This window comes from Nicotiana attenuata, unplaced genomic scaffold (genome assembly GCF_001879085.1).
Source record: "Nicotiana attenuata strain UT unplaced genomic scaffold, NIATTr2, whole genome shotgun sequence".
Lineage (NCBI taxonomy): Eukaryota > Viridiplantae > Streptophyta > Magnoliopsida > Solanales > Solanaceae > Nicotiana > Nicotiana attenuata.
In genome coordinates this window covers 30,984-52,339 of record NW_017674616.1, presented here as the reverse complement: position 1 = coordinate 52,339, position 21,356 = coordinate 30,984, and the positions used below count along the sequence as shown (strand labels likewise).

Sequence of the window (21,356 nt, the reverse complement as noted above, 5' to 3'; positions counted from 1 at the left end):
GTGGGTGGGTGGGTGGTGCAGAAAAAATAAATACAAAATTTAAAATACAAAAAAAAAAAAATTTGGCCAACTAAGTAAATTTCTAGATAAGTTGGGTTGAGATACTTTTATTTTGGGTGAGTTTCATGAGTTGTATTTAGGTTGCTTAATAGGTCAGAATGGGCTATAAAAAATAATGGGTTAACTTGGATTCAGACCAAATAGACCCATGAGCTAAAATATTTGTAGCCCAATCCATTATTCTCTAGGCGCGTTGGGCGGGTTGGATGGGGTTGGGCTCAAATTCCCACCCCTAAGTATAGTTTTAAGAGTTTAAGTTCTATAAATGATAATGTAAGAGATATTTACACAATTAGGTCACTTACCTAGGAGACATCCATACTTGTTCCGGTTTGACATCCCGGTCCCTGTACTCTATAAAGTTTCATTCAGACACTTGAACTCGATCAAAACTAATATTTTAAACACCTCTGTCCATTGACCAAGCTGATGTGGCATAAATATAACTGAGGTGGACAAAATGCTTGGTATACACGCGCATAGTGAGCGTGAAATGGTGGCTAAATCAGAAAATGACAAAAAATGAAAAAGAGAAAGAAAAAAAAGTATAACAACTCATATCAACTTCAACCCACCAACCTCTTCCATTTTGGTGCTGGCACCGCGGCCTTCTCCCGTTCCACCACCACCTGCTCCACACTACTACCTCCTTCAACTCTTCCATTATCACCTTAACCTACCTAAATTTTAGAGCTATTTTTTAGCCATTTTTTTTGCCGCCACCACTACCACCTCCACTATGACAGAGAACCGCCTCCTTTTCTCCCTATTTCTCCATCAATTTAGTCCAAATAGAAAAATAAATAATACAAAAATCTGATTAGTTGAAGTATTGGTGTCTATTTTGGATGAATTTTGGAGTTTTCAAATGGGTCGAGCTCAACAAATTTGCTTCTCAAAGGCAATATACCACCAACATAATTTAGACCTTTACAAGCCTTCTTGCCACAGATTTCATGGCCTTAAACAATTCAAATCCTACTTTGATATTTTCTTTTCATTATCCTTAAAGATTAAAGATTTTAGGCTATCAACAAAATTAGTTGTTGAATTATTACTCTTGGTGCATAATTTGGATTGGTACATTGAGTGGATTTGGGGTTTTTGACTTTTGTAACTTGGAAAAAATAGAGTAGAAAGAGCAGGTTAAATAAAGAAGGAAACCTTGAAGGGTGGAAGAAGTAGCTTGTCTCCATTTAAGAATTTGTGAGCTTTCAAGGGTGAAAAAGGTGCTGATGGCTAAAAGGCAAAGAGCTGAAAACGTGGAGAGAGAAGAAAAGGTGTGCGATCCCCTTTTTTTTCTTTGGAAAAAAATAAATTGATTTGAAAATTTTATAAACAGTAAATTCTGATATGGATGGTATTTATCTAGGTGGATCTGATGTGTCCTCCATACCATGGAGAGTGAACAACACATGGTCGGGAGTGTTTAAAATATTAGTTTTGATGGAGTTCAAGTGTCTGAATGAAACTTTATGTAGTTCAGGGACCGGGATGTCAAACTAGAACAAGTACATGTGTTTCCTAGGTTATTCTGCCCTCTATAAATGATAACGTAAGAGATATTTACACAATTAGATCACTTATAAGGTAAATATTATTTGTTACTCTATATAATAGCTTTGATTAGTAAGCTAAAACAAATGGTAAAATCTGTTATAACATGTTATATTATATTGAAGATTAATGTAATAACTTAAATCCTTTTAGTTCATATCTTAATTTGACGTCACCCCTTGTATTTGAGGTGAATTTGTGAGATCGACTTAGGATTTTTTAAAATTGACCATTCTGCAAGGCCAAGAATGGCAAGAGAAGATAAAAGAAGTATAGGAGGCCTACTTTAAAAACTCCTTTTTTTTCTTTTTTTTTTTTTAAATTTTGACTATGTTTGCAGTAAAGCATAGAAAAGCAAAAGCACAACAAAAAAGTTTATTAAAATAGTTTTAGAAATAATTAATTTTAAACATTTCATTCTACCCTTAATGTGTTAATTTGTAGCCACACAAATATTTATACCTTGTCTTAGATCACAACTTTCAAAAAATAATGGTAGCATGGTGCACTAATCTCCCGTTATGTGCGAGGTCCGGGAAAGGACTGGACCACAAGGATTTATTGTACGCAGCCTTACCTTGCATTTCTGCAAGAGGCTCTTCCAGGACTTGAACTCATGATCTCCTAATCATATGACAACAACTTTATTAGTTACGCCAAGGCTCCCCCTCACAACTTTCAAAAAAAATCTTTAAAAAAAATTTATGCCCGATCAAACACCGCCACAGAAGCCCAACACTCTTTAAACCCAAAGCATGGGAATTTGAAACTCCATAACAATAAACTATTTGTTTAATTGGAATAATTAATTTAAATAGTTAGTCCCTAACCTAGTCTCTCTATCTCTATAAGGTAGGGGTAAAGGCTGCGTACACACTACCCTCCCCAGACCCCATATATGGAATTACACTAGGTTTTTTTTTTTGTTGTTGTTGTACTCCCCAACCTCTTAAACTAAATATAGCCAGCAGATATATAGTACATATAATTAATATATAATATGTGCATAATCATATATAAGCAATGTATATTTATATATACCGGCTAGAAAAAAATAATAATGCCACTGACTATTTGTGTAAAGGTCCTTTCAATAATAGGCTGGAAAGTGGCTATTTATGATTTTGATCGATAAACCTCTTTCTTTTCACTAGGCAATCGTAAGGTCTATACACTATTCTTTCCGAATCCCCTATCGTGGGAATACACTGAGTATGTCGTTATTGTTGTTGTATCTGTGCTTTCAATGGCTAGCAAAAGAGAACCTCAATATGACCCAACCCAAGTTGAATTAAATTGGGCCTGCAATGGAACTCTCATAAGCCCAAAACTCTAGCAACCCAAAATTAGGTAAACAAGATCCTGACACGTGGAAATATCTGGACCTTAGAATATGGCGCCAATGACGGTAGGAAACATAATCACATGCCATTTCAACTTTGCGTCAGATTCCGAGACATGCGTCGTGGACCCCACATTTTTTTCCCTCGACAAGAATACCGGTTACCGATTCTCCCGGTTTACCATCCACTGGAATCCAACGAAAAACCGTAAATAAAAACCATATAAACAAAATACCTTCCATTTTTACAACTTTCATCCTTTAGTTTTTGCATTATTCTCGTAACGAATTATTGTAATTGTGAGATTTTTTATAGAAAATCTTTTTGTTTAATTCTCTCTCTCTGCGCACGGCTCTCTTTCGAGAGATCTTTTCGTTTGAGGCTGTTCGCAGAGAGAGTAAGAAAAAATTAAGAATTAATTTAATTTAAAAAGAGAAAAAACAACAAAAATGGGAATGGGATCTGGTAAATTGATGTTTGGTTTCGTTTTAGTATTTGTTCTCTCGATCATTTTGCCTGCTGTTCAGGGACAAGAAGGTTTTGCTCCGACACCGGCTCCGACCAGCGACGGTTAGTGTTTTTTTTTTTTTTTGTATTGTAGTTTCTTTTTTGCTTTTAATGGTGATTCATGATTTGGATATATATACCTGGGGGATCTAGGATTAGGTAATTTTTCATATCTGTATTGAAAAAATTCGAGTAAATTGAAGCATTTGATTATATGCTTAATCCGCCCATTAATATTTAGCCAATTATACATTTGGTCGGTCGGCCAAAAAATAACTTTATTTACTAGCAACTAACAAAAAAATATACTTATGTATAAAATATATTTTTTAATATTATACATTAATATACCAAATTATATATTTTACCGGTTATTATTTTTTATAGTGGTTATACTTTGTAGTTCTCTCTTAATGTTTAGTGAGAGGTATTTAGGAATTTATTGGTTCAACCTCTTACTATTGAGCTTATTATACATTTGAAATTGTGGTTTAAAATATTCTTTTTTAAAGTTGAGTTAGTATGAATATATATTTATGTTCCGTGTCAAAAATATGAGTTCGGTTGAATGCGTTGATTGCATACTCAATTTGTTAATTAATATTTAGTTCGAGTTAAAGACAATAGACTACTTTTATGATTGATTTTTCATGTTAAGCTAGCTTTTTGTTTGGAATAAGATATAATGTGGGATCCATATATGGATGTTCTATATATGTATAGTGTTTAAAAATAAACACTTATTTTAAAGATCTTAATATGTTTGACCAAGCTTTAGATGAAAAAGATAAGTGGTTTTGAATAGTAGTTCGTTCGTTAACTTTTTAATTGTCTATTTTAGATTTTTCACGCCTCTTAAAAAGCAATGATTGACATGAGTATCTTACTACAATAACCCTATTAATTGATTTGCTGGGCTTGTTGTTGTTAACCCTATTAATTGATGTTTAGTCTCTATAATTGAAACCAAATTCCCACACGTAATTATAGTAGCCAATATGAAGTTCCAAGGTTCAACATTAATTTTTTATAAATATCAGCACTTTACAGCTCATCTATCTCTTTAGTTTAAAAGCTATCTTCATCTCTTTGTTTGAATCTTTAATTTTAATATTATTTGGATCTTCAATCATTTTAAGTAAGTCCTTTACTTCAATATTTGTGGAAATTTTAAGTGTTTTCTTCAATATGTTGTTCACATCTTCGTCCATTTTTTAAATGTGATGCTCACAAATTTTTTGACTAATCGGAGAGTAAAAGAAAAAACATATAAGAAAAAAATACTCTAAAGAAGTGAACAAAGATTAAGTGGAGTTTTGTGTTAACTAATCAATCCCGATATTAAGCATTGGTTAGCTAAAATTGACTATTAACTTTCCAAGAAGTCTTGGTAAATAAATTAATGGTAAAACAGGAAAAAAAATGTCTTTCTCTTGATATACTAAAAGTGACAAGGAAAAATGAAAATGCATTTTTAGAATATTAGACAACTACTCACTCCATTCACATTTAGTTGTTCAATATTTTGAAAATATATTTTCATTTTTACTTGTAATTTAGCATATCAGAGACGATAATTTTTTCCCTTGTTTTAACCTTAATTCATTTATCAAGACTTGTTGAAAAGTTAATGGTCAATTTTAGTTAATCAAGGCTCAATATTGGGATTGACACAAAACTCTACTTAAAGTCATCTTTTGTTCTCTTCTTTGAATATTTTCTTTTCTTCAAAAGTTTTTTTTTAACGCTCCAGTTAGTCAAAAAAAATTGCGAGCATCTCATTTAGGAAATGGACGAAGATGTGAAAAATATATTGAAGTTCCACTTGAAATTTTCACAAATATCAAAGTAGAAGACTTACTTAAAATAATTGAAGATTCAAAAAATATTGAGGTTAAAGATTCAAAAAAGAGAGATGAAGATCAAACTTTTAAACGGAAGAGATTGACGAGTTGTAAAGTGTCGGTATCTATAAAAAATTAATGTTGGAACTTCATATTAGCTATAATAATTACGTATGAGAATTGGTTTCAATTATTGACTAGGTATCAATTAATAGGGTTATTGTGGTAAAAATACTCATGTCAATCATTGTTTCTTAAGGGGCATAAAAAGTCTATATGAACAATTAAAAAGTCTATATTTTCCAAATTTCAGTGCCAATACTTATTTATCATACTCTACTTTATTGTTCTCTCCTCGTCAAACTTTATTTGTTCCAAAATATTTCCTGCATTTATCACCTCTTTTTTTTTTTCAAACTTCTCCTTACGACTTCAACTAGTAGAGTGATAATCACGTGATACGTTTACGAAAAAAATAAAGGGTATTTTAGCTTAGGCAAAGACTATTACATGCCTTATATCTTGTTGTTGTTATTGTTTCTTTTTCCATGGCTTCTTCGCTACCATATTTCTTTTCATACTGTTGTGATTATGATTATCTTGAACCGATGGTCTATTCGGAAATAGCCTTTCTACCTGCACAACATAGGAAGGGTAAGGTCTGCGTACCCTCTACCCTCCCCAAGCTAAACTTGTGAGATTATATTGGGTATGTTGTTGCAAAGACTTTTAAATGTCTTTCTTAACAAATGTGTAACTGCCTTGAAACATAAATCTATGTTTTCTTATACAATAGTAAGCATGAAAGTGAGCTGGCCAGGACATCACGATTATTAAGAAAATTGAAAGCATGAAAGTAATTGTTATTGCAGGTACAACAATTGACCAGGGGATTGCATGTGTATTAATGTTGTTGGCTTTGGCAGTGACATATCTTGTTCATGCAGCTGATGTTCCTTTTAATTAACTTCTAAAAAACCAATGGATTTATTGAAGATCATTCGTATTGAGAGTGCCTAGGTTATGGAATTTGTACAAGGTTTTTTCTTGTAATTTGTATTATACCTAGGACGCATGAAATTTTTAGTCATCTTTGTTTAGGATTCTAACTTCGACAAGCTATCTATTTTGAGAATCCGACAATATTTACATATTCTTGGTTTAGCTATTCATTATTCCGCATATTGTCTTATTCTTATACTATGGATAATAAGAGGAAACTAAAATGTGAATATGTGATCATCCAGAAATTGGTAAACGTTTTATGTATTCTTTGATTATTATTAACATCGTTGGAATGTTATTATTTTGTACTTAAACTTCTAATTCAAAGAGTAGCGGAGTAGTTTAGTGATTTGCTTTAAAAATCTTAAAACTCAATAATTGAACCTTAGTAAGTGTTGAAGAAGACAAAGCGTCGGTCGTCTTGATTTTATGTTACTATTTGATTAAATTGGTGATCGGGGATTGTTTTTGTAAGTACTTGGACGCTTTGTTTCAGATTTAAGATTATTCGAAACAGATATAGGTGGTTTGATCGAAATTGAATTACAAATTCCAAGAACACTTTTTTGAACACCACAAAAAAATTATGCAAAAGGTTAACTTCAAATGAACAATTTAACGGATAGCGACTGCAAATAACACAAAATCATAGCAATCTGATTGAGTTTAATAAACAATTGAACAAACACAAAATCATGTCAAATACAATATTTAAATTTAAAGAACACTTGCTTTATAGACAGTTCTACTTCTCTTAACTACCGAGATTAGTTAGTCTTTCTTATTTTTAATTGTTAGAAAAGTGATAAGAAGACAAAGAAGATTGTTGTCTGCATGTACCAGATGTTGTTTGTTTAATTTTTGTTAATCTAACATTCTAACTACAGTTTGTAGTTCCTTTTTTCTTTTGCGTATATTGTTTTTAATTTTAACACATGTTGTAGTTTCTGCATTTTAGCTATACTCATTATTCTGCATATTGTCTTATTCTTATACTACGGAGATGAAGAGGAAACAAAATGTCAATATGTGATCATCTAGAAGTTGGTACCCGTTTTATGTATTGTTTGTTTAACTACTCATTATCAGCACATGTATTCGGTTGCAATTTTTATGACAGCAATTTGTCTTAACACGACGAAGTTTAAGAAAAAATAAATAAAAATATAAAATCTATAATCCTAAACATATCATAATATTTGTGTGGCTATAAAAACTTCTCACTAAGGTAAAATGAGCAAAATGAAATGTTTAAGGTTAAATTATTTCTAAATATACAAATTTCTCATTCTTTTTGGAACAAACTAATAAGGAGTGTATCACATAAATTGGAACGAAAGGAGTAACTTGGCGGCCAGTCGACCATCATTTTACTTCCAATTGGATTTGCAATTTTTTTTTGTGTGTGTGTGTGGAGAAGAACCAGAAAAATATTCAAGTTCTATTTTTCTTGTTATTCTCCAGACACATCAAGTTTTAAGGCTTTGGACTGCTTCACATATATGAGAGGTCGCTTAGTGCAGATACCAATGGTTAAAATGCTTACCACTTAGAACCCATCCAACAGAATTTCAAAACCATTTAATCTTACTAACATAAGGAAAATTAAGTGTTTTACAGAGGCCACAATTCAACCTTTCCCTTGAGTTAATTATGCATAACACAATTTCTTAATACATCATAGATAAAAACCAAATACTTGTGTTTCAGCAACTAACCCATGGCATATTTTTGAGTCCAGCTCCGAGCAGTGGCTTCATACTTGCTTTTATCAGTCTTGTACATATGAGCAATCTCGGGCACCAAAGGATCATCAGGATTAGGGTCTGTTAGAAGAGAACAGATAGAAAGCAACACCTGCAAGGAACATATACAAAATAATCAGATTTCTTCACATGCTATCTGCACTTTGATAGATCAATTTACGGTAGCTGCAATTGAAACAAATAAAGCACGATTTGATCAATGTATTCCCTTCTTTTAGCTTTCTAGAGAACAAGTACACTCTCAACAAAAGGAAAACTGTATTGCACGCTCCATTGAGATTGGTCGAATGGGAGGACAACTAGATAAATAGCCATATACATGTAAAAGTCATACTGATCCAGAATACATTGACATTCTTAGATCATTTCATCCTACTAGACAGAATTTTAGTCCTTGAAACTCTTGGGATGTAAATAAGCAAAGAAGATCAAATGGCTCTGAAACTATATCAAGAAATAACCTTGGATATTGTGAGTGCCGGGCTCCACTGTTCCTTCAAAATGTCGAGGCAAATGCTACCATTGCTGTTGATGTTTGGGTGAAAAACCTTTGTCCTAAAAGCTACCTGCAGATAGTTTCGTCTATAAGTTGTGAAGCTTTCCCAGGGTTAAAATTATTTAAAAAAAAAAAAAAAGGAAGGCATAGAAGTGAAACAGCCAAAAACTATGTACTTTTAAAATGAATCTAAGAGCACACTAAGTCCACTTCTAAAAAATTACATGAAGAACTCAACCCAACATAGGATTCTGGATGGAATAAAGCAAAACTGTTAACTAGGAATCCGACAAAAAGAAGACTTTCAGTTCGCCCTCTAGTTAAGGGTTCAATATAGTACTCACGAGGGGAATGTTCATGATGAAATTAACAAAATGCATTTCCTCAGACTTGAGGAACTGAAAGCAATGGACCAAGTGATTTGTACACCAATAGCAAAGAGCATAGAGAATTCCAAGATCTCATAATATGGCTCAACGCAACATCAACCAAAAGGGAAATCTACGTCGTCCTTCTCAGTCTTTTACATGATAGTGGTATCCGGACCAGCTTGCAAACGTACTTCGACTGATTAACCAAGCAGCCAGCTACTAGCACACAAACACAGGTGCGCGGTAAACCTGCCTACCAATGTTGGAGCAGATTGGCCCACATTGAGTGGTGCAGCTCGGATTTAAAGCTAGCATCTCCAAGTTCATATTCATGTGCCTCAAACACTCACCAATCTCCTTGGGCTAAATCCAAGTCATTCTTCTTAAACTTGCACATCATATTGCCATCGTCCTCCCCCAGTTCGTGACTTCAGTGGATTCCACACAAGCAAAGCGGGAGCAAAGACAGCTAGAAAACCACTTGACTAATTAAGCAAGCCAGCAAATCACGCTCTTTCTTGTCATTGCTCATTATTACAGGAATGCAGTGCATATTTCAGCAGCTTTTAAGTATATTATATCGAATCTATGCCTCAGAACTTCAGCAAGTACTGGAGTGCAGATACCCAAATAAGAAAACAAGACAACTCATAGGCAGCTGTTACCATCACTACCGTGTTAACAAAATGCAGATACTCAGAAAAAAGTTGTGCTTTCGTATTGGCCGGTCTATAAGGTTTTAGAATCAATTAACTTAACTTTTATGGCATGACTAATACCTATAAATTAGAGCTTTATGGAAGGCCCATTCACACAATAGTTTTGATTGATATAGTGGAAGAAAGCAGCTCTCTCCCTAGCAAATGAGCTCTAACATCTGTACTTGGCTTAAAATATTGTTGTGAACAAAGACATATGAAACCAATTGATATATTATAATTGCAAGATTTAGGAATAGTACATTGATGAGCAAGCAAATAACTTATCAGGTGAGTTATCAAGAAATGTATGTAATGGCATGCCATAGATGGGATACCTTTGGAGGCTTAAATGGATAATCAGGTGGAAAATGAATGGTAACAAGAAACACTCCGCCAGCATAAGGACTGTCAGATGGACCCATAAGTGTTGCTTGCCAGTGAAACATATCTTCAGCAACTGGGCCTGATACAAGAAACAGCAGAATGATCAGAGAACAATGTTCCACATGTAGATCTTAACAAGAATCACAAAGCTACTGCCCTAATAAAATAGCAAAAGAAAAAGCAGAAAGAATCAGATAACTTTCCAGATGCAGATAGCAAACACATCTCAAGAATAAACGTAGACATGGTAGGCTGGTTCAGATGAACAATCCAACTTTACTTTATGCAGGTCTTTCAAAGTTTTGTATCATGTGCAATTTGGAACCTTACAATGTATCATTTAATCATGTTACTAATCACCAGAAAATCAATCATCTGGCCTTTTCTTATTTCCTGTTCCTCCTGCGTTTAGCTTTATTAGGAATGAAGGAAGCAAAGCTCCTCAGATATGTATTAAACTAAGAACACCAGGATATAACCTCCACAAATAACATCACTGAACCAAGAATGCCATTATATGACCTCCACAAATAAGAAGCTGCAATACTACCAACAAAAGAAGGAAAATAGACGAACTAGAAACATAAGAGTCTCTTCTAAATGCCACAACCTAATTCATCATGATCCTTAGAAGACTAAAGAATATTTTCTTCTATGAGGCTGTTGAAATTTTCTAGTATCTTAAAAGCAACTAGAAACCTAGCCGTCTTATCCTCATACAAGAGGCACAAAGTCACAGACCACAGGAAGGCATATTGACAGACTAAATGGAAAATTCTACATTTCAAGCAAACATAGAGAACAATATGAGAACTCTTTCCTTCTCATTTCATCCAGTTCTTCTTTTTCCCTCATGGTTATTTTGCCATTTTCTTTCTTGGGGGGGAGGACTGTCTTTCCAACACACTCACATGAGCTGAACGATTCGCTGAAAGCGAAATTAATGAAACATCAAGCTCTTGGTTGTCCAACGAATGAGACAACTTGAATGATGTTGTAATGGACTCTGTACCATGTAACAAAGTTACCTGACATCATTGTGATCGTAACACAATGAGAACACATGGCAGTAATAAAAGAAATTAAGGCTACAAAGAAGCCAAGAGGACTGGGAGGTACTTAATTCCTCAAGCTGAATCATTAAATCTAGTTTAAATGAAAATATAACTGGCTCAAAGAACTCAGTGCACGCTAAAAGAGAAAAATGGAAAGTCCTAACATTTAACTCTAGTCTCTACCTATTACCAAGAAGTTATCATCCTTTCCTTTTTATACTCCTTTCAGTTTTAACTCTACCGTCTTCCGAATGACTCTTTTTCCCATTACCATAGGATCCCAAAATCAAACAGTAACAGCCTAGCTGTTACTCTTCTCCCCCTACTCCTTTCTTTCTCTATCTTTGAACTGAACGCTAAACTCTGATAGCCCCTTCAACTGTCTGCTCCTTCCAAATATCACACCAAGCAAAATCATAGACATGGAAGCACGCGGCATGCTCACATCTCATCCCTACAAAAAACTTCATGAAAGAAATAATGGACCTAGCAGTTACCATCGTTTTTCTTCTCTCAACACTGCAGGTCCAATCTTTTCTTTGCATTATGATGTTATTCTTGAGTCTGAAGAGTTTAACCTGACTATATATACACTTACTTTCGTGCTTTTGCTCTCTTTAGAAAGCACAGCATTTGATATTATTTCTTACATTTTTCTTCAAATAAAGATTCTTATTTAGTCAAATGTCTTCAGTGGAGTTGAGATATTTATTTCTAGATATTTCATATGCAGAACCAAATTTCAGAAGAAGCGGTCACATACCTACTACTATTCCCAGAAAAAGGCTGCAAAAAAGTTAAGATTAATCTTTAAAAGAAAATTCCTAGTTGTTTTAAATCTCCAGCTAAATTTCAAAGCCGTTTCATTTTGACCTCTAACAAGCTCAAGATTGCTCCTTTCATCAAAACCTGTTCACCATTTGCAGACTAAGCAAATTTGTAGTGAACCAGGCTCACTGACCATTTTTCAATATTCACTATCCCCTCACTGAAACCTGGATATAGAAAAAGGTGAAAAGAAAAAACAACAGCAAAATTGTGCGATCATGCCCCAAAAGAACAGCCTGAATTTTTCACACTTCCCACACCATAACTAAGGAATCATGTAGTCTGGCAACTAAAAAGGATAATCTTCAAAAAAAAACATCAGTTAATTTCATTTTATTAATTCTTTTAACCTCACCCCACCCACGAGGAACAATAGACGGAAAAAAATCTTATCCACGCCTGTGGCAGCAAGAACAAACGAATGATGTCCTTAGTGAAGAGCCCCACATTGGTGCTTTAAGGGATGGGTGGTCTATTTAATATGGCTTGAACAATAATCACCTCTTAAGCTAGCTTTTGGATTCAAATTAGGCCCAGTGTCCATTTCTTTAATACCCTTTAAAAAAAATTTAATCACTTTAACCATAGTTACTTCTCTTTTCCTGACGGCAGTTTTCAAACCAGCTTGCGCACTATTCCAATGGGTACCGACTACTTACAACCAACACAGGTACCAGTTAACTCTGCCCACAAAGGTCTAGGCTTAGGTAAATGGAAAGAAATCACCTAGTGCTTTTCTGAACCTAAGAACTCAGAATTCTCCGGATGCTAGGCCACACCCGCCCTTGTGCCACTTAACCATAGTTACTTAATACATCAATTTGTCACTATTGCTGCTTCTTTTGAAAGTTAAATTAACTTTTTGGAGCCAAAACTTGTACAGCCAAGTTTTTTAATCAAAAGTATTCTCACACAAGCCTTACTCGCCAAAGCACCAGCCAATTTGAAAAATTAAGGGGAAAAAAATCACCAAAATTAAACATTCGAAAAAAATACAGAAGAAAATAAACGAACAGAAAGAGTTGGAGATAGTACCAGCGCTGCAAGAGGTAGGAGGATCTTTCTGGAGATCCTTGAGCTCTTTCAGAATCCGCTTGGATGCCATATCCCTAACCAAATCCCTAATTACCAAAATTAAACAAAAAAAAAAACCTAAATCAGCTCGAGCTTTACGAAGATTTTACATCTACTACGAGATATGTATACAAATTTACAAATACTAGAACTAGAATTGAGAGAGGATAAGAGAATTTGTTTTACCTCAGAGATCCTCCTACTCGATTTCTGCAAAAAAAGGGAGAGTTCAAACGGTGAAATAAGAGACGGTTTTTATAGACAGAAGAAGAAAAATTTATGCAGCAGCGAACCGTTTCGTAAGTTTGGTGGGTAATTTAATCTACGACCCCCAATGTTTTGTCAATGTGACACTTTGATCCCGTCAAAGCGCTGCAAACGTTTAGATATCTTTATTTGCGTCAATACAACATCAACATCAGAGTGGCGCAGCGGAAGCGTGGTGGGCCCATAACCCACAGGTCCCAGGATCGAAACCTGGCTCTGATATGTCTTTAGAGAGCCAATGCTCCCTCTTCGCCCGCTTTTTTTAGCTCCTTTTTTACTTCTTTTTACTATTTGAATCCTTCTTTTCGTATTCTTGTATTTTGCTTATTCTTATATTTTTATTACTACCTTTATTTCTTTTGCTTCGAATATTTTATTTTGATGTTGTTATTACTTATTACTTTTATATTGTCTCCGCCGTCATATTTCTTTTCAATATGGCTGTAATTTCGGGATTATCGCATACAACCTCTCTATCTTCAAAAGTTAAGGTTAAAATTTGCATACACGCCATCCTTCTCATACTCCACTTATGAGATTTCTACTGGATTTGTTGATGTTGTTATTTATTCCAAAAAAGAAAACTACAATTCTATATGCTATACACCCTATTTATAAATTATAAGAAAGGGAAAAATAGACCTAGTGATTTGTTAGCTAAATTCCGCATGCCTATTTTTTTCAAAGTAAAATACAATATTCAGCAACTTATATGCGCTATTATTAACAAACACACAAAGAAAGTATGAAACATCATTTTCAAACATTTATACTAGCGACATATGCTACTTTAATTGCCCACTAAAATTACCACGTACACCTTCAACAGAAGAGTATAATGGTTATGTTATTATTGTTGTTGTAGTAGTACTAATATTTTTCGAAACAAAATTACTAGCAAAATAAGTCGTAGGCGTTTGGACATGAATTCCAAAAAAAAAATCAAATTTGGAATTTCATTAAAATTTGAATTGAAGATGAAGTTGTGTTTGGTTATAATTTTTGCAATATATTTGGATGCCTTTTTTTTCAAAATCATGAAATATGATATATACCCCACAACTTGTAAAAATATCAAAACATCCCAATTTGATTATCCTACTTGAAATAAACAATCAGATTGCTATTGCTTAACCGTTATCATATTCTGCTTTACTGCAATACACAGAAGATGCAAAATCAACTAGGACTGATGTTCCACCATTAGTCGCCAAAGATGTATCTGCCAAAGATGAAAAACTGATGGGGTCATTTTATAAATTTTAAAAATGTAGGGTAAATTAGTAATAGGGGTGACCCCTCCATAAAGCAACCGCTTTAGGCCCCATATTTGTTACACCGAATAGACTATGTATATATTTAAAAAAGAGTTTTGTAAGGCGAAGAAGTTTGATTTCTTTCTTTAACAAATATAGAGAAGAAGAATTCGCTACTGCTATGATTTCTACAAAGGAAACTGCACTTGAAATGAACATCGAAAACCGAATTTCGTAAGAAAAGTGCGATAGATAGGAAGTAACAATTTGATGCAAATGTTGATAATGAAATCTCAAAATCTTTCGAAAAGTCCTTTAAAGTTAATTACATTTATACATAATAAACGAAGCTATTTTTTCACTTCAAAATAGATTCGAACAATTCGAAGCATATGAAAATATTTTTAGTTTTCTATTTGGCTGTAAAAACTAAGATCACTAAATGTTGAAAATTTGAAAAAATATAGCCTTAATCTTGAATGTTCCTTAAAACATAAATAATCAATTCGATATTGATGGTTTAGATTTATTTTCTGAATTAAAAGTATTAAGGAAAATAGTACAATTAGAAGACAACAGTTTAATTGATACACTTAATCAAATAAAAGAGATAATTCTTTTTCAAATGCCTAAATTGCTTATGGAATAATGTATATAACTCATGTTGTCGTTGCTTCAGCGGAAAGAAGTTTTCAAAATTAAAATTGATAAAATCTTACCTAAGAACAACAATGTCACAAGAATGTTAAATGGATTAACTATATTGTCAATTGAGAAATATACTTATGCGGAGTTATCGATTATAAGAAAAGTATCAATAACTTTGTATATGAGAAAAGCTAAAAAAATAGACATCAAATAAATAATAAAAAAATTTAAAAAGCTAAGGCCCCTCATAAAGTTTGGTTTTAGGCCACAAAATTCGTCGGGCCGCCCCTGATTGGTAAAACTAAAAACTAGCAAATTCTCATTTTCAATTGAAAAAGTAGGGAGAACCAGTTTGTCAAATTTAAAAATGGATTTTCAAGTGAAAAAGGAAAAATCGGTAAGAATGGGATAACGAAACATTATTTCAAAAAAAAAATTGAAAAAAAGAAAAAATTTTGTATGTCCAAACGGGCTCGTCAAATTTTCAAAAGACGAGGTACCTAAATGCTACTTAAACAAACATCTTGGGTGGCTAAGGAAATTCTGATAAAACACGGGGTAGATAGATCGGACATATGATTCAGTTTTTAAGACTTGACCGTACTCTTACCTGTCCTCGTCTTCTTCTTCAGAAAACTCCTCTGTAAACCTGAAATTGCCTTACTTCGTTGACCCGAATTTGATCCAAAATCCAGATCCGAGAAAATGAACGACACAGATGTCTCAAAGCAGATCCAGCAAATGGTCCGATTCATTCGCCAGGAAGCTGAAGAAAAAGCCAATGAGATTTCCGTTTCTGCTGAAGAAGTAATCCCTATTTATTTTATTCTACAACATCAAATTTAATTGAATTGAATCATTTCTGTTTTTCTCAATTGTTCCGAGTGACAGGCGGATCCAGAATTTAAATTCAGTTACTATGAATAGCGCTGCATTCACTAATATTTGTGATAATAAATGTAAATATATACTTTTCAAAATTCAATTATATATAAAGTTCGAGTCTAAAATGTTTTCACTTTTCGAAAAGTTTCAAACTTTCTATTGTCTGCATTGTTCTGAGCTAGAAGCAGATCCGAAATTTACAATTAGTTAGTACAAATAGCACTGCAGTTACCAATTGTAAATTATTTATATAGTTTGACTGTAAAAGCTGTAAATGTATACGTTTTAAAAAGTTTCGACTTTCCAAATATATAGTTGGAGTTGAAAAGTGAGTAATGTATATATATATTTTCGAGTCTAAAAAGTTTCAATGTTTACTTTTCGGAAAGTTTCAAGCTTTCTATTTTCTGCATCTAGCATTGTTCTGAGCTAGAGGCAGATCCGAAATTTAAAATTAGTTAGTACAAATAGCACTGCAGTTACCAATTTTAAATTATTTATATAGTTCGAGCGTAAAAGTTGTAATGTTTATTTTTGAAAAAGTTTCGACTTTCCATATATATAGTTGGAGTTGAAAAGTTTTAATTATATATATAGTTTAAGTTGAAAGTAGTGGTGCGTCTAAAACTCACTGACAGAGTTGGATCTGCCTATATTAGGAGTTTTATAAAGGTAATTAGAGAAATAATGTACAGGTGGATGTGATTGTTTCTTAGGAATTCAACATCGAGAAGTTGCAGCTAGTGGAAGCAGAGAAGAAGAAGATCAGACAAGAGTACGAGCGCAAAGAAAAACAAGTGGATGTTCGCAAGAAGATGTAATGTTGCTTTTTTTTTTTTTTGTCTGTGTGTGTGTGTGTGTTATAATTTTCTGTTTTAGGTGAAATTGGCTTGAAGAAAAAAAATCGATTTTATGTTTGGGAATTCATATTGCTTGTCAAATGCTTCGATTTGATTTCCTGTTAGCCATCAAATGCCATTGTGCTCTGACTGTGAATAGAAGATATTCAGTAGTACTGTTACTGTAACAGCAATCAAAAGCCATTGTATTGCAACTATAAATAATGCTATTGCTTGATTTTGGATGAAAAAGATTGTTTTTTTTTTATAACCATAAGACGATAAAATGATTGTATTTATTTGGTGTCTTAGCTGTATGATGTTTGTTTGCAGTTTGAAGATTCCTTTTTCTTATTGGTATATCCAGAGATCTTCTTGTTTTGCTCCATGCTAGGTCCGGAACATCATGGAAAAGCTTCCATAAAGAACGGAAATAAAGTTTACTAATGGCTTCTTGGGAGCTTTTGTGCTTTGACATATTCCAGTGCTGTAGTCTGCTACCATTAATACCTTTTTTTAAACTCCTTTCTTGCTAGTTAGAGTATAGTTCTCTTTTGGAATAAGCCACATGGTTAAATTAGGTATGAAGTTGATTTCCTTACAATGTTCGTTTCTGTAGACTGTAGCAAGCCAGATCATATTAACTTCGGTGCGAAGTTTAACTTTAAATTGCAATTGATTTGCCAACATAACATCTTATCTAATTTGAACTTCAATCGGCCGACATGGTCTTTAAAGTTTATTTAAAATGTATTTCTTGCAGCGAGTACTCCATGCAACTCAATGCCTCTCGGATCAAAGTTCTTCAAGCTCAGGATGACTTGGTTAACACCATGAAGGAGGCAGCAGCAAAGGAGCTTTTACAAGTTAGCCATCATCACAACGAACTCGTAGAGGTTATTCTTCTTCACCACCAAGACAGTTATAAGAAGCTTCTGCATAATCTTATTGTTCAGGTATGTTGGACGTTAATCTACGCCATTTTCTCTTCTTTTTTCCTGGACTTCCCGAATTAAACTATGAGATCTTAGAAATTGAGCAGGAATATTTTATGGAAGACATACTATTTAGAAGAAACCAATATAGTCATCTGTTGATGTGGTTATATTTATCATGTTATCTGAACTCTTGAGCACCAGATTATGAATTCTTATTTGGGTTCTATATTATCTACTGTACTTTACAATGGAATGAGAACTTGAAAATTGTGAATATACCTGCTTCAAGTTCAGACCGGATTTAATATATATTAAGTCTAGGGCTACCAGAGTCATCTTATAGTTTTAGATACCAAAAAATGATTGGAAAGCGTGACAAGGAACTTTCACTGGTACCTTACCTTCAAGCTGGATACTTCTAAAATTGAGGCTTGACTAAACAGAATCGAAAATTGTAGCACGCCACGCACTTTGATTGTAATATGAAGCTTGCAATTTCTTCTTTGGCAGAGGGAATATAATGACTAAGAACTAATTATTGTCTCTTGTGTTGTTTCTGACCCATATTGGGGTGGGGTGGATGAAATGGAGGTTAGCGTCTAGAGTTCTGTGTGACAAGAATGTGCAACCGAAACTTAAAGGTAAGTTCTATAGAGCGGTGGTTAGACCGGCCATGTTGTATGGAGCTGAGTGTTGGCCAGTCAAGAATTCACATAACCAGAAGATGAAAGTAGCAGAAATGAGGATGTTGAGATGGATGTGTGGGCACACTAGGCTGGATAAGATTAGGAATGAATATATTCGGGAGAGGGTGGACGTGGCTCTCGTGGACGACAAGATGCGGGAAGCGCGACTTAGATGGTTCGGACACGTGCGGAGAAGCCTAGATGCACCGGTTAGGAGATGTGAGCGGTTGACTTTGGCAGGTACGAGAAGAGACAGAGGGCGGCCTAAGAAGTATTTGGGCGAGGTGATCAGGCAGGACATGGCGCGACTTCAGATTTCCTAGGACATGGCTCTTGACAGGAACATGTGGAGGTCGAGCATTAGGGTGGTAGGCTAGGGGGTAGTCGAGAGTTCTTCTCTCTTTGTACCGGGTAGTCTGATAGAGTTTTGTTTAGGTTTGTTAGCGGTCTATGTTGTGTTCACATTGTTGTTTTGCATAGTTTTGTGTTATTGTCCTTTCACTTATTCGTTGTTGTTATTTTCTTTCTGGCATCTTTTGTTGTTACATGCCTTTTCTTTTGTTTCTTTTCTGATATTATTGTCTCTCCTGTTGAGCCGAGAGTCTCCCGGAAACAGCCTCTCTACCCTTTTCGGGGTAGTGGTAAGGTCTGCGTACACTCTACTCTCCCCAGACCTCACCAGTGGGATTTTACTGGGTATGTTGTTGTTGTTGTATGTTGTTTCTTACCATAATTGGCTTGACTGCCTGTGGTGTCTGTATGGCTTTACTGAACTTATTATTGCTTAGTCTTTAGGCATAATTTGAAACCATCTCTTTCTGTTGCAGAGTTTGCTCAGGCTTAAAGAGCCTTCTGTCCTGCTGCGTTGTCGGAAACATGACGTACACCTGGTTGAACATGTATTGGATTCAGCAAAGGAAGAGTATGCAGAGAAGGCAAATGTCCACGCACCTGAGATCATAGTTGACGACATCCACCTACCTCCGGCTCCATCACATCATAATATGCACGGTCCTTCTTGGTAAGCTGCTCTAGTTACAACCTTACTTTCATGAGAAAACCTTAAAAGTACATCCCTTTGTGCTTAAATTAGGTCCTGTCTGATGGTTGGATTCTTTTCTTTCTCCTGCTTTGTGTGTTATTGCTTTTAGGTGAAATTAGCTCTCTGAAAAACCATGTAACTCCTCTTACTAATTTCTCTCTCTTTATCCCCACAGCGCTGGAGGAGTGGTGTTGGCTTCTCGAGATGGGAAAATTGTGTGTGAAAACACTCTTGATGCCAGATTGGAAGTTGTGTTCCGTAAAAAACTACCAGAGGTACTTTCTTCTGCCCTTCCTTTCATACTTATCAGATTTCTGTGGTCTGGTCTTGCCTATTCTTTTGATTCTCATTTCTCCAATGTACTCTACACTCGTATCTATTGCTCGAGGTTTAGCTGTCTATAGATGTTAAAATATCATTCAAATGAGTTACAAATTGCCTTAAGTGTTCATTGCTTATCCTGATATGCGTGTTAGATGTTTACTGTTGCTGATTAGTGATCGATCTCTGTGGAATAGCTTCTTGTAGCTCAATTCATTGACATTTTGTACCTTTTACCTATGTGGTATTATTTGCAAAGTCATCTCATTATCGTTTCCATCACTAAATTTAGCTATCAAGGTGGGGGAAGCAAGTCGGTTTTTTTGCTAATCATTGTTGAGACTAGACTCTTTCTGAAAACTTGAGTATTAATATTCCTGTAAGGTAATGTAGGCATACAGCCGGTTGACCAGTTTAAGGTCATAAGAAAATCGTGACTTGAGACTACAAATGTGTTGAGAACCAGATAAAGAACTAGCTAGGATGGATTGAATGAACATGGATGGATGGATGAAGCAAAGAAATGAGTGAAGACAGAGAATACTACTTACCAGTAAAATGAGTTGAATGTGCAGTCCTTAGTAGGGATGGGATGATAGCAAGTGGGAACTTCCTGATTTACCCTCTTCTTTTTTTGAGGGCGAGCTGGGGGTGGGGGTGGTTTTATTATTACCTTCCATCATTTTCTGATATTATTATTTCTTCAACATTATTATTATCCTTGCAGATCCGCAAGTGTCTGTTCGGTCAGGTTACTGCCTAAGAGGTTGGAACCTTTTCCTGTATTTACCCCTCTCTGATCATCACTCTGGATTCTGATTTGGCGAATGAATGGATTCAAATCATCGTCGATGGCCTTGCTTGTGTACTATTTCGTTTTCTCTGAAAGACTTGTTTGCATAATTTAAGTGTCTTGTTTTCTTGTTGATTATTTCATTGGGGCATTGTTACAACTCGTGTTAGTTGTAATGTTCGTTAGGTCTGAGCATTTTTTCATTGTAATGTTTTGCAATAAGTGTAAGTTGCTTGAACCCGAGTTTGTCGATTGAGACATTAAAATTATGTGAGAAATAGCTCTCTTTGTACTTAATGAATAAGTCAGCGCTACTGTTTGCTAAAAGATTGGGTGTGCAGAGGTTTTCCGTGTTCGTAAGGTGTGCCAAAGGTATTTGGCCTCAAGCTCAGAGTGCAACTTTTGTATTCTGCGTATTTAAATTTGGTGTTTGTCAATGAAACTTATGCACTGAAAAGGTAGAACCCTTTAAGCCAATTTTATTGACATACAATGACATAAAAAAAAAAAAAAAAATACAGTACGGTGCACAAGGCATCCCACATCCACGCAGGTTCAGGAAAGGGCCGTACCCCAAGGGATATGATATAGACATAGACAGCTTACCCTAATGTAAGTGGCTACTTTCACGGCTCGAATCCGTGACCTATAGGTCACACGAAGACAACTTTACCATTGCTCCGAGACTCA

General features: G+C 34.7%; 2 protein-coding genes, 1 long non-coding RNA gene and 1 other non-coding gene across 4 annotated transcripts; 3 read left to right on the top strand and 1 right to left on the bottom strand.

Annotated features, from left to right (window-relative positions):
• The first annotated feature begins 3,190 nt into the window (after positions 1 to 3,190).
• LOC109219009 lies at positions 3,191 to 6,495 on the top strand. Its single transcript, XR_002066863.1, has 2 exons — positions 3,191 to 3,530; positions 6,184 to 6,495. It is a non-coding gene; the product is annotated as an uncharacterized LOC109219009 (long non-coding RNA).
• Positions 6,496 to 7,882: 1,387 nt separating this feature from the next.
• LOC109219006 (ubiquitin-conjugating enzyme E2 10) lies at positions 7,883 to 13,287 on the bottom strand. Its single transcript, XM_019383407.1, has 5 exons — positions 13,178 to 13,287; positions 12,953 to 13,038; positions 9,986 to 10,113; positions 8,544 to 8,648; positions 7,883 to 8,173 (listed from the first exon to the last, which is right to left on the bottom strand). Exons 2-5 carry the CDS (start codon positions 13,020 to 13,022, stop codon positions 8,030 to 8,032), a joined length of 447 nt encoding a protein of 148 aa, XP_019238952.1. The 5' UTR covers positions 13,023 to 13,038; positions 13,178 to 13,287; the 3' UTR covers positions 7,883 to 8,029.
• A 121-nt stretch (positions 13,288 to 13,408) lies between these two features.
• On the top strand, positions 13,409 to 13,480 carry TRNAM-CAU. Its single transcript has one exon. It is a non-coding gene; the product is annotated as a tRNA-Met (tRNA).
• Positions 13,481 to 15,743: 2,263 nt separating this feature from the next.
• LOC109219008 (V-type proton ATPase subunit E-like) lies at positions 15,744 to 21,006 on the top strand. The gene is made up of 6 exons (XM_019383409.1): positions 15,744 to 15,969; positions 16,764 to 16,864; positions 17,650 to 17,842; positions 19,338 to 19,531; positions 19,728 to 19,827; positions 20,601 to 21,006. The coding sequence occupies exons 1-6, from the start codon at positions 15,868 to 15,870 to the stop codon at positions 20,634 to 20,636; spliced, it is 726 nt and encodes a 241-aa protein (XP_019238954.1). The 5' UTR covers positions 15,744 to 15,867; the 3' UTR covers positions 20,637 to 21,006.
• Positions 21,007 to 21,356: the final 350 nt, after the last annotated feature.